At 38.8% G+C, this 13,215-nt stretch overlaps 1 protein-coding gene across 3 annotated transcripts in view; it reads right to left on the bottom strand.

The window, feature by feature from the left end:
- Nucleotides 1-1,525: 1,525 nt before the first annotated feature.
- Nucleotides 1,526-13,215, bottom strand: part of MAEA (macrophage erythroblast attacher, E3 ubiquitin ligase) — a 49,910-nt gene continuing 38,220 nt past the window's right edge. For all 3 annotated transcript variants that reach the window (XM_066548742.1, XM_066548741.1, XM_066548743.1), the window contains exons 5-9: nt 13,046-13,122; nt 7,008-7,116; nt 4,001-4,134; nt 3,133-3,328; nt 1,526-2,730 (exon numbers count right to left, since the gene is read on the bottom strand). In XM_066548742.1, the coding sequence (XP_066404839.1) occupies nt 2,635-2,730; nt 3,133-3,328; nt 4,001-4,134; nt 7,008-7,116; nt 13,046-13,122 (612 nt within the window). In that variant the 3' untranslated portion in view covers nt 1,526-2,634. The remainder of the gene's footprint in view (nt 2,731-3,132; nt 3,329-4,000; nt 4,135-7,007; nt 7,117-13,045; nt 13,123-13,215) is intronic.

Consider the following 13,215-nt stretch of genomic DNA (forward strand, 5'->3'; position numbering starts at 1 on the left):
GCTCCTTCTGGGACCTTCCCTTGTAACACTGACACACCAGCAGGGACTGAGCCCTCCTGTTGGCACCTGTGACAGTGACACACCAGCAGGGACTGAGCCCTCCTGTTGGCACCTGTGACACTGACACGCCAGCAGGGACTGAGCCCTCCTGTTGGCACCTGTGACAGTGACACACCTGCAGGGACTGAGCCCTCCTGTTGGCACCTGGCCCTCTGGAATCACACCTCCCAGAAATGGAGGCCCTCCTTGTAGGAGAGCTGTTCTCCTCCCATCCCAAACAAGGTTTTTTTTGGAGACTGGGGGTTTCTCCACCACTCTGCTCAGGTCACAAAAATCAAAAAAGGCTGGTCTCAGGAAACCACAGCTCTAACTGGTATTTAAGAGAAGCAAAAGCAACAATTTCCATGCCCTACAATTGTTGTGCATTTACCACACATTCCCTCAGGTCCAATAGAAATCTACTGCTTCTTTCTTGCTTTGGCCTTTTATGAATTCCTGTAAAGTAGGGAAAAGTGAGGTTGCCACACTCAAAGCTGTGCTTGCTCTTGTGCAATGATGCTGTAAACAGTGGCCCAAAGAAATAGAGGTGCTGTTCCACGTGGGTTTGAGTAACACTGCTCCCCGCGTGACATCCTCCCCCCACTCTGAGTTGAGGGTGCCCCAGCTCTTGCCCCAGGAGAAAGGAGGAGAGCAGCTACTGCATAACTGAAAGAAAATTACTACAGTTACTAACCTAAGTTCTCTCAGTATCTGTCTCCACCTACTCTTGGCACATTGCACTTGTTCTAAGGAATCATTAAATCTGCCACTTCAGAAAGTGCCCGGAGAACAGACCCTTCCTTTGCAGCAGGGAGTGCAGAGCACTGGCCCGTGCCTAACTGGCAGCACTGCAGTGGTCCAGACACACCTGTTCTGAAGCATCAGTAATTGATGCCCACTGAAAATGGAACCTTTTCAGACACACCTCCCTGGAAATTTCATGTATTTACAGTTTCATAGTGGCTAGTACCAGCAGTTTAGCAATATCTGTGACCTTTAAGTGTTGAACATGAAAAGAAGTTGCAGTCCTTTGTCTGTGCCTTGTTAGCATTCTTTAAAGCATGAAAACCCACACCTAACATCACCCACAACATTTTATTAACAGGAAGGCTCTAGGACAGTGAGAGGCAGTGTTCTAGAAGAGACAGAAAAAACCCTGGAGTATACTGTCCATATATGAAAATTTTAAACCAAAAATACCTATTTGACTGAAATGCTCTGAAGAATGACATTTATGGTTGCTGTATGGCATTTCTTTTTGGTTTACTGGGGAATGTTTGGGGTTTTTTGGTTTGGCTTTTTGTATGCATGTGTGTTGTTAGTTTTCTTCTTTCTCTTTTAAATCTTGCAGAACACTAAAAACCAATATGTGGAAGTTCCACTCTGTTGAAGATAGGCCACTGAGAGTTAATTCTTTTTACATTTAAACACAAAACAGCTAATTTTATATAATCAAGAAATGGAAAACAAATTTTATTAACATGTCTTACATTTACAATCTTTTATTAGCTAATCAACATCAACATGCAAAAATAAGCGCTAAATACAAACCTCTACAATATGGTTTTGTTTAAACTACAATGGTTTAATTCTTTTGAAAAGTCATAAGGATGTGTTCTGCAGTTGTTAAAATTGAACTATTAGTTTCAGTAATGAATACTATTTAGACCCTAAAATTATGTAATCATCCTGCAAGGCATCTTCAGAAACTTTGCCCAACACTTAAGAATACCAGCTCATTGTCATGTGAGTACATTCTCAAAGCAAGAAATAAGGCAGTAGCACTAATGATTTCATATTGAACCCTATGCACATAACTAATAACTTTAGAAGGACTTTAACACTATGGTAGACTGGAAAAAGAACATTTAAACAAGCATTGGATTTTGCCTGAAATGTTCTCAGTTCTTCTTGATACTTATGCAACCTCCTTAAAATATTTGGGTTTGGAAAAAGACTCCATACTCCTTGAAACCAGTCCCTATTTGATCCTCCAGAGAAGCCACCTCATGTCAAAGACATCAAAAATATCTTCCCATGGAAATAAGTTACATCATTCATGTTCAGGATTACTTCACCAGAGGATCATAAAGAAGGCAAAGAGGAGCTTAAAGGAGAACACGTTGGTAGTACTGAGATCATTGATAACAAAAGGGTCTTGGACAATTGTGAAAAAGAGGGAAGAAAAATGGATTTAATTTCAAATCTGTTATAAGTTTTCCCCCAGTGCAAGTGTCCATCTTTAAAGAAAGCTATCCTTTAGAAGATGAAAGTACTTTTCTTTGAGAAGAGTCCAATTTTTTAACCTTATGTTACAAAACCTTAACAATCAAAATTTGTTTTTGTGTATTTTATTCAAGTACAAACTTAAGTCATAATTCCTCTCTCTTTTTTTTTTTTCTTTCCTTTCAAGAGTGTTTATTGTTGCTCATTGATCTTTGGTCGCAAGAAACAATAATGCCACCGACAGGTCTGCTCCCCCCAAGGTGGCAGCTTTTGCTTCTTTGCCACACATTAAGGCCCCCCCCTTTACAGGGTATGCCAAGATACACTGTGTCAAAATTCCAGCGGCACTTCATCCTGTGGTTTACAGACCTACATGATGTAGACTTTCTCAGCTTGTGAGAAGTTGAAGACTTCTTTGGTTCTTGGGCAAATTACTTTGTCATCTTGACGAATAGAAAGCAGAGACTGAAAAAGAGGGAAGGCAAAAGATAATATTCACAACAGTAATTCAAAGCACTATTGAGCTGTTTAGGAAATGAACTTTTAATTTAAAAAAATATTGTGGTCTGAGGTCAAAACATCTTTGCCCCCAGAAGTTACTTATTCTACATTATTGCTCTCTGGAGGGAAAGATTTCCAATGACATTTGATCTCGTGTTATAAATTCACACAGTTAGGTATGTGACCATTAATATATCTTCATTAAGACCAATTTAAGCAGCTAAATATACAGTCCTTAAAAAAAAACCATTACTGCAAGAAGTATTCTTCCAGCTTCTGAGTTTATAAAGCTCTTATTTTGATCTAGCAAATTATTCTAGCAGCTGCTATTTTAGCCTTCAGCAAATCATTGACTGCAACACTTACATTGTATCCATAGACATATCCATTTGGTAACATCATAGGAGGATTATTTTCGTTCATTACATCCCCTGAAATCTTGCAGACTAGTCGGGAGTTGGCACAATGTGCCATGGGCAGGGGCTGAGCCAGCTTGTTCAGGGATTTGCTACACACAGGGCAGTCGGGGTTTTTTGAGCTCCCATCCTCTTTATAACACTGTCTGTTAGCAGCGAGTTAGGGAACAATCACCACATGAAACCATAATTAGCTTCCCATTGTATGGGAAACCTTAAAATTAGAAGATTGTCAGCTGTGCCAGCAAAGCCCAGGTGACAGAGTGCAAAAGGACATTTAACTCAAGTCTAATGTCCACACAAAAGAATCAAGGGTTTGCTCTGTTTCAAGGAACAAGAGTTGTCTGGAACAGGTACAGCTTCTGAGGTGCAGCACTCCAGCAGCACCAGCCCTTCTCCAGCCCAACAAACCCAATGAAGTTTCAAAAGATGCAGCTATTTTTGAATATTCACATAAAACCTGGTAGGTAAATTTGTGTTAAAGTGCTTAAAAACCAGTAATTTTGACCCAGCTCAGTAACCCTTGCAGGCATATTCATAATTTCAGACATGAAAAGACAGCCAAACCAAACACAATGTTACATTTTACCTTAAAATTTTTGTTTGGGCATGCCCTTTTTAAAAACCGTAATGCTCTTAATTATAATCTCCCCTTAATTTAATAGTGACCAATTTATACCCCATTTAAACAACTGATGAGCAAAAATATTGAAGTGTCACATTTCTTATTTGAGCTCTCTGAAAAGCCTCCATAAACCAAAAATAAACCCCCACATGGCTTTTTTTTCACTCCCAGTAATATCTGCTTTAAAGGATACGGTGTTTTTATAGCTGAAAGGCCTGCCTGGAGTGTTATAGTAAAAACAGAATTGTTTCCCAGCTGATGTAGTCTGTAGTTATCATATCTAAACTGTTGGATCAGCATTCTCCATCGAGCAGGGTCCAAGAGATCCTGTTAAAAAACAACACAACTATAAGTTGCTTTCAATCTAATTGTCCCAGGGAGCAAAAGCCTGGGAGTGACAAATTGTGCCAAACTCACTTGTGCAAACCCATCACAAACCAGAAGTGGCCATCCCAATGTATAGTGTTTAAAAAGTACCTTTTAACACTTCTTTGTTAAAACAAGTATTATTTGAAATAGCTGGAGCAATATTCAATCTCCATCATCTACAAAATGTTCTAATCAAGACATGCAAATCCTGGTGAGGGTACTACTTCCATTTAGTTTCTCAGAATGCTGGACTACATAGGAAACAACATTAGTACTGTGGAATGTTTCTTCTACAGCCTCTGAACCATTAATATGAAAAAGTCAGAAGTGTTTTTTAACTTAAGGCAGGCTAATTCTGCTGATAGTCAATTACAGTACATAATATTTACAGAATTTTGTAAAAAGATGTCAATTTGAAGAAGCTGCCACAACCCCAGGTTAGAGAGAGCTTGCATAAGCTACTCATTTAGAGACAAAATTCTTTAATGCTGTGTGTTACCAAAAAGTCAGGATTTTTCTTTTCATGGAAGTTAGAACTAAACCCACAGCTCAAGGATACATTGGGTTTTAAAAGTGATGCTGTTGAAGAATCATGTAAGAAGAGAAGATCCTTTGAAAATACACTGAGTGTCATCTATACAGGCAGGCACCTAATCCTTTCTTTGTTATCCTTTGTATCCATAACCTGCACTTTGGTCAGGAGGAGTGACAATATTTATTTACCTTTATATAATATTTATCATATAGATACTATACTGATCATATTGCAAACTTTGCATGCTACACTTTGAGGGAACTAGGAGAAACAATCTGGGGACACCTTACAGCACCTAAAGGTGCTACACAAGATCTGGAGAGGGACTTGTGACAAGGCCATGGAGTGACAGGACAATGGCTTCAAACAGAAAGAAAGCAGGGTTAGACTGGGCATTAGCAAGAAGTTTTTTGTTGTCAGGGTGGTCAGACACTGGACCAGGCTGCCAGAGAGGCTGTGGATGTGCCATCTGTAGAACTTTGCACTGCTGAGGCCACACCTCAAGTCCTGTGTTCAGTTTTGGGCCCCTCACGAGGACATTGAGGGGCTGGAGTGGCTCCAGAGAAGGGCACAGAGCTGGGGAAGAATCTGAAGAGGAGCAACTGAGGGAGCTGGGGGGGTTTAGCCTGCAGAAAAACCATGTGGGGACAAGGTTTAGTGGTGACTCTGGGTTGATGGTTGGACTGGATGATCTCAGAGACCTTTTCCATCCTTTACAGTTCAATGATTCTACTGTTGGAGACCAGGCTGGATTTGGCTCCAAGAAATCTGGTCTCGTGGAAGGCAAAGGAACATAAGATTGTTCAACAGATATCAAAGAAAACAGATTGTTCTGCCACAACAGTGAATTTTTTCCTTAAAGTCCTGACAGAAGAAAAGCCAGAGAAAGTTCTAGTTCATTGGTTATAGAGGATGCTTCTTTCCTTGGATTAATAAAAATCAGTTGGTTAGAGATATGATCTCACAAACTTTGTCAGAGATTTAAAAATAATTTACCTAAAAGGCATTTTAGGAAGCCATTTATGCACAGAACTCACAGTCAAGATACTAAAGGTAACTCCAAACAACCATGTGCTGTAATTGTGGTGAACTAGGTAATTATTAGAGAATTCAAAACTTAACTTCCATAAGCTAGAATGTTTTAAGTCATATCCATAAGTACTATGGAATTTGCTTTCATTGTATGGTTGTATGTGGAACAACCCCAGCTATTTCTCCTTGTTCTCCCTCATTGAAACACTCCATCCAAACCAGCCCTTAGAATAAAATACAGGATTCTTATTTCCTATTTCTTTCTAACTACTAAAATATTGATAAATTCTATCTTACAGCCAAGTCTTCTAACACATCTATCATTTACATTCATAGCTTAGATCAAATCTAGCATGTAAAATACCAGGATCCTTCCAGGACTCTGGGATGAGCAAAGAAACTCATATTGATTCTGTGAGCTGTTCGTTTCAGGGTTTTTTTGGTGTGGTTGTTTTGTTAAACCATGATTTCATCATCATGTTTAGAAAATGTGTTTATACTGGCACTGCCACATATTGGCTTGGCATTTCATGGAAATCTTGTCTTGCTTTGACAACTCAGCTCTTCCCTACCTTCTGCCTCCAAAGGCAAGTTAAAAAGTGAATTGGCACATGACCACAGAACTAAGTCTGTACAAACAGCTATCTGGGAATTTTGCTTGATTTAAATTTAGATGTAGATATCACCACTAATATCTACATTAAATTGCATAATCCAAATAAATGAAAACTTATTTTAAGGAAGAAAAATACTGCTTTCACATCATTAGAACTTATTTTAAGGAAGAAAAATACTGCTTTCACATCATTCAAATTATCCTTCATTTCTTCATCCCAACCACTGCAACAACAATAATGTGAGAAGTAGAATTAAGAACTGCTGCTGGTATATTAAAGCCATAGTTTTGTATGCTGAACAAGACTCTCTCTTTTTTTTTCCTTTGTACTTCTCCATCTTCTGCTCTTGCTGTACATTTAATTATTGTGCTTCCAGCCCCACAGATCTCTAATGCTGGGTTTATGGTAAGCCTAGCTCAGTGAATCCATGTTACTGTTACAATCCAACTGAAACAATACAAATACTTTCTGGATTAATGTACAAGAACTGGTTACTAAAATTAAGAACTCTTACAAAGGGTGGAATTTAGGAAGTAAAATTTAAAAAAGCCCTTTATCTTGATATTGTCAATGTATTTTCCTGTGCTGAAAAAAGAACTGAAACATCTGTTTTAATATTGTGTTGCAGCACAGAATTTCAATGTTACCTTATAGGGAGAGATATGAGTGTCTGAAGGAAAGGCCAACATTCCCATCACCTGTCGAACCTCATCCAGCTGGCTCCCCTCAGCCTGACTGAAGTGCTTTCTTGCATGTCTGAAACAGAGAATTGATACTTTATTAGACAGCCTTGTCCCCAAATCAAGTAAATTCACTTAATTATGGAAGACTTCAGAGAAAACCTACAGATTCTGCTCTCAATATATGAACTCCAAGAGTGCTCTATGTACATTTAAAGGACTTGGAAAAAAACACATCCTGCAAATGGGAATGCAAGAATGACTAAGAATTAGTATTTTTACACTGGAATTTCTTAGAAACCAGAATCTTTTTATGGTAATGTGAAGTCTTGCCTCACCTAGAACTAAAACAACCATGATTATTAGAAGAAATGTCTCTGCTCAGGCAGGCTCAGTGTATGACACTCCTCTGGCATGCACTCAAAAGTGAGACAAAGGCAGGCTGAAAATCAGCTGTTCCAAACCCATTACACATCAAGAGTGTTCAAGTAACTGCAATGTTTATTTTGAATAAATGATTTTTTGGGGGCAGGGGTATAGGCCTGAAGACAGTATCGCTTTCTGTGCAGACTACAAGAAATTGTAGGGCAATGTAATAGAAAACACCTAGTTAAGAGCACCTTTTTTAGCCAGGAAAATAAAAAATTTATTAGAACTTCAGTATAAATTTTTGTACTTTAACACATGCAGATTGTAAGGGATACACACATGACTGAAAGCTTGGATATTTGAAATAAGTGACAAAATTACCAGAAACATATTTAAATAAAAAATACAAATGTCAATATTTTTTGGGAAATACTATGAAACCACAAAATTATTACCAGATTATGAGGATATTGAACCACTTTAAAAGCCTATATGAAAGTTTCCCCAGTCTAGTCTTCCCAAGATCAGTAATTCTCAAGTTGGAGTGGAAGTGTGCAGGAAGACCTTGAGCATATAAACTGGATGTTTGGTTCAGCATTTCTGCTAAAAGCTCCTGTTCACAGATGTACAGGCTCAGTATGGAACCAGCATTACACTGAATTCCTGGCATTGCATAAGTGTAAGAAAATTTTCCCTACACTGTGACTTCTGCACAGTTTGTACTGCAGGGAAGATACCAAGTCATCTCTCAAGTCCTCCACTAAGAGTTCACTCTTTTTTAACTTTTGAAGAGTCTTTTATTAATTCCTAAATTACTATTAGGAATAGACAGTATTTTCAAAATGCCCATTTCATGGCTTGAATAACAAAACCTAGGAACCTAGGCAAGTTTTTTTTTTTTTTTTCAATTCTGAATTTGACAAGTACACTGAGGTCATCAATACCATGAGAACAGTCACTTTAGCAGTGTTTCAGTACTCCCACTTCCTCTCCCACCCAAGCCAGGAAGCAATGGAAGTTATGTAGGACAGAATGTTTCCACCCAATTTCCTATGCTGGGTGAGCAATTCAGGGATGTAAACATTGTTCCCCAGGTGATTACTGTCATGAGGGCAGAAGCACAAAACCCCTCGGCCTGAGAGACGAGACAGCCTGGACACACTGGAAGAAAGCTAAAACAACTGTGGAGAGCTGCAGATGAAATTGAGAGCTTCTGCAAACACAGATTAGGCAAACAAAAAAAATTCAGCTCGACCAGCTGAGATTATCTGTGCATGCATGAGAGAAAAAAAGGGAAAAAAAAATCTTCTCACAAAAACTGATCAGAGTGCAGTTGTTTCTGTGATGGTGAAACAGAAGCGACACTTCAGCTTGCACAGCCTGGTTAGGGTTGAGGCTCTCCTCCCTGCCATCAGCCTTTCATCATGTGCAAAGTACTGAACACACTGGGATGTGGTGGCTGATTTGGGTTCAGCCACAATGAGTTAGGTTTTCCAAAGCGACCTTGTGTTAGTCTTTATCTCCTGACTTTCCCTCTCTCCTGTGTTCTTTACAAAAAAACAAAAAATAAACCCAAAAAACCCCCAAAAACCAAGGAAGGTTTCCCTCAAGGTTCAAGGTCTGCATGCTATGGCTGAACTCCCTCCACTGAGAAGTTAAAATGAAGCAAGGTATCTTTCAAAGGTGAAGTAAATGCATTAATTCATAGCACTCAAGTCTTTTTTAGATTGGGAAGCAAGACACTGTAAGTTACTTGGGAATGCACACCAGTGGAATTATACCTTATTTGCCCTCATGCCATTATTCACCCCTTTCCTTGTCATTCAGCTAATTCCATCTCTGTGCAAGTGTTGGCTCGCTCCTGAGGTCTATGTGAACATTACAATGCTTAATTGCAATGTTTTTACCACCATTAGCACATATGAGTCTCTATAGCTAAGACAGGGGGCTGAATTTTCCAGGAAAATATTTTTAAAATCCTGACAATAGACCATCCCTGAAGTCACTAAATTCCTGTGACAGATCTGAGTAATAGGTAGAAAATTTTGTTTTTCAAATCCCAGAATGATCCTGTAAACTCTGCAAGGACAACGTTCATCATCTTTTGTGTGCCCCTCCAGCCCACACAGGTACAGCTGACATATTGTACTTGACAAATATTTACAAAGACTTGAAGACCTACAGTTCACTAAATTGTTACAAAAGGATCCACATTTGCAATGTCCAGCTTATATGTCTACATGTGCCTCAAGATAAAAACGAACATATTTATTGGGCAGTAGCAATAACTGAACACAAATATAAGGTGTTACCAAGAGGGGACTTGTTTCTACTCAGTTTTTTGGGCAATGCCTGAATACCTTTATGTGGAACCCTTATAACAACCAGCAGAATTTATACTCAAATGGCTCAAAAGTACATTTATACCCCTGTTCAACTGCACCCCACTAAAAAAAATACTGTTCATTCATTCTTGTAGGAGGGAAGTTGACTAAAATGATAGACTGTAGCCATTTTCCCCACCATCAGCTATTATTTACTCCTTTTTGTCCTTTGTATTCCCAGAACAAGAAGTGCACATGATGTTTTGTTAAGCTTTTAGCTGAGAGCTTTGTGTATCTCTGGCATTGCATAAGAGCAAAATATCAAAATGCTGTCAGATTTCCCAGAATGAAATTAGTGAGAGCTCCGAAAGTGTGAAATTGGTGTCATCAGTCATTCATTGTTACTTTAGTAGGTACAAATGTGACAAAAAAGCCCTAGAGACTGAGAGTTAAAGGCTAATGATACTAGGCAAAAAACTGCGTTATATTTAAGGTTAAGAGATTTACTCTTTGTATTCAAGAACAGTTTTTTACATTCTTGAAACTTGCACTTTCAAGGCTACTCTGATAAGGTACCTTAGAGGAAAGTCTGTTTGTGCTCATTCTAAAAAGCTACACTTATTAAATAAGATGTATAATTTTAAGGTTCACATCAATTTTAATGTAAAAGCAATGTCACTTCAGAGGTTCTCAGCAGGCAGCAAAAGCTTTCAAACTTATTTAAACACCAGCTGCGTTTTAACAAAATGTCAGTTCCCCTCATACAGGAAACTCCTTGGTAAACAGCCTCTTTCTCTGCTTTCTAATGGATGCCTGACCTATTTATTGCACCACAGACACAATACTGAAAGAATCCTGCTGCAGGCACTTAACAGAAGCAAGCTAATAAAACCACAAGTTGCAAGGGTTTGCTAGAAGCAATGAGATTTATGCCACGCCTCCCCAAACGTACTCCCTTATTCATTACTTATTTACTTGGAAACAAAGTAGAATGCAATGGTAAAAACTTACAGTTTTTAAGCCACATTATTGACAGAAAGCATTGATATGCTGAAGTCTGAATGTACAAAATAATCAAAACTCATCCTCCTAGAAAGGAGTCAGTTAAGATACAGAAAGACTTCCACAGGTCCTTTTCCTTGTAGAATTGGTTATGAAGTTAATTTAAAGCAGCACTGCCATGAGTGGCAACCTATAATTGCCAAGTGTAAAATGTATGCCAGCCCTGAATTTCAGCAGGTACATGGAGTGTACACACTTCACCCCAACAGCACTCAGTATGGATGCCTTGTTTGCCATATAGACAGGAGCTTTAAGTTGTAAACCTCACACAGGTTATTCCACACAAAGCATGCTGTGTCCTCTTGAGGGCTGACAGCCTGCAAATTTTACCACTTCTGATGTGGAAAAGGGATGAGAGGGAAACAAATATCCAGTAACAATAAAATACAGAAGGACCTTATCTGCTTTGTCCCAGTTCTCAGCCTATTTCCTTATTCCAGCTCTGTGCCTGTCCTCTAGTTTCCAAGCTACGTAAGGAAGCTGTAGCTCAAAGAAAATAGTTTTTAGAGCATGGACTACTCATTGTTAAGATGCATGACTGCACACTTGGCAAAGAAACAAGCTGAGAATAAAGCTAAAGGCACAGTATTCATTTGGTATAAAGAGCACCATGGGCTTCACAAGACAGATAATGGAGTTGAGTCTCTTTCATCCTTTTCTTAAGTACTTGACAATTCCTTAGGATTTGATAACTCTATCAAAGGGTAAGTGCACATATCTAAATGCTAGCTTGTAGGTTTTGTTTTTAATTATGTTTGGTTTTAATTATTAACATGAAAATTAGCTGGAATTTATCAGATTGCACATTTGCATTGGCTGGGACCAGAGCAAAGATGATTTAAGTGCAAGTAGGGCAAAGTAGGAATGATATTAGCTCAAAGCAAGCCACGCATCTGAATGAAATTAGAAATAAACCCCGAAAATAATCCTAAAACTTTGCCCTGCAGGAGAGCTTCTCCATCTAGATTTGGGAATATGCTAGAATGTTTTCAGTCTGTGAATACATTATGGTAGTTTTCTGTACCTCTGTGCTGCTCTGACCAAAAAATCAGCTCTGCCACAAATACAAGTTTCAGTTTCTGAAGTACCTAGTTTGGGTTTAAAGGCAGCAGAACTTGCAACTTCCTTAACACAGAAACATTATGTGGCAACAGTGTTCTTTATCAGCAAAGCTTCAGATTGGGCCATGAACTTCTCACCTCTCTTTAGGTTTAAATATTCTTACAAAACAGAACCTGCTGAGAGTTCTCCCTCCCTTGTGCACATGTAAGCTCCAGTAGCTCTGCCACCTGCACTGTTCTTTGGTGCTGGCAAGGTCATTGCTTATCAAATTATCAATGCATTTCTTTGTCCCAGTATCAAAATTCTACTTATTTCAGCAAGACTAGTGTTATCCTGGAACATTATTCCACCTTCAATCAGGACCATTAACTTGGATGTATAAATTGCTTCAAGTGCTGGTACTGAAAGCATTGTCAAAAAACTCTCTTGTGGTTAAGTCAGGCAGTGCTGAGGTGTGACTGCACTTTTGTCACTGATTCACAACCCCACTGGGCATTGTTGCTTTCTCTCTGTACTCCCCACTGAACTACTTCACAACAGGTAAAAATTGATATTGAGTTGCTTTCCTCATTTGGAGCCAGAAGAATGGAGTGAGGAAAACCTAACACAGCTCATCCCTCTCCCACCCACAACCATACAGAACTCTAAATCAGGCATCAATACAGGGGGTGAACATGGCCTTGGCAGGTAACTTGCAGAACAAAAAGTTTAATATAGATAGCAAAGCAGAATCAGTCAAAATTGAAATGTTAAAGCTTTAGATGAAGGCTTCATTAACCTTTTTGTATTTCTGGTAATTAAAACTGTAATGAATTGCCATGAGAAGCCAGCTGCACCTCCTGAAAATTAGTTAAGCATGAATTTATATTTATATGTTACACTATATGCCACCAGAAAATCCATTTCATTTTTAAAACAGGTTAATTTTCTAAACCTTGATTTTGAAGAATAAGACACAGAGTTTCAGGGACAACACCAATTCTTTAAGAAGGTACATCTGTGGAATGACACTTTGCCTTTAAAGAAAGTCCAAGCCCAGCTTAAATCCAAAGACTGATGACAATACCAGGGGAGACCCTTCAAGGCTTTACAGGGCTTCTGGGTGTTGCAACAATAATCACATGCTTCTAATGAAGCATAATACCATCTTGTTAAGAAAACTGTTTGGAAAGCATCCTAATTTCATACCTCACAGCATCCAGTCTCTTGTTCTGTCGAATGAGTTCAATGAATTCCTGAATCCTTAGGCTGAACTCCAGACAGCTCTGAGATGAAAGACAAGACAGGGTCTTAGATGGTGCCAAAGCTGCACCACGTGGTTTGTTAATGACTGTGTGTGCACAACAAAAAACAAAGTG

The sequence above is a fragment of the Molothrus aeneus genome, chromosome 4 (assembly GCF_037042795.1).
Source record: "Molothrus aeneus isolate 106 chromosome 4, BPBGC_Maene_1.0, whole genome shotgun sequence".
NCBI lineage: Eukaryota > Metazoa > Chordata > Aves > Passeriformes > Icteridae > Molothrus > Molothrus aeneus.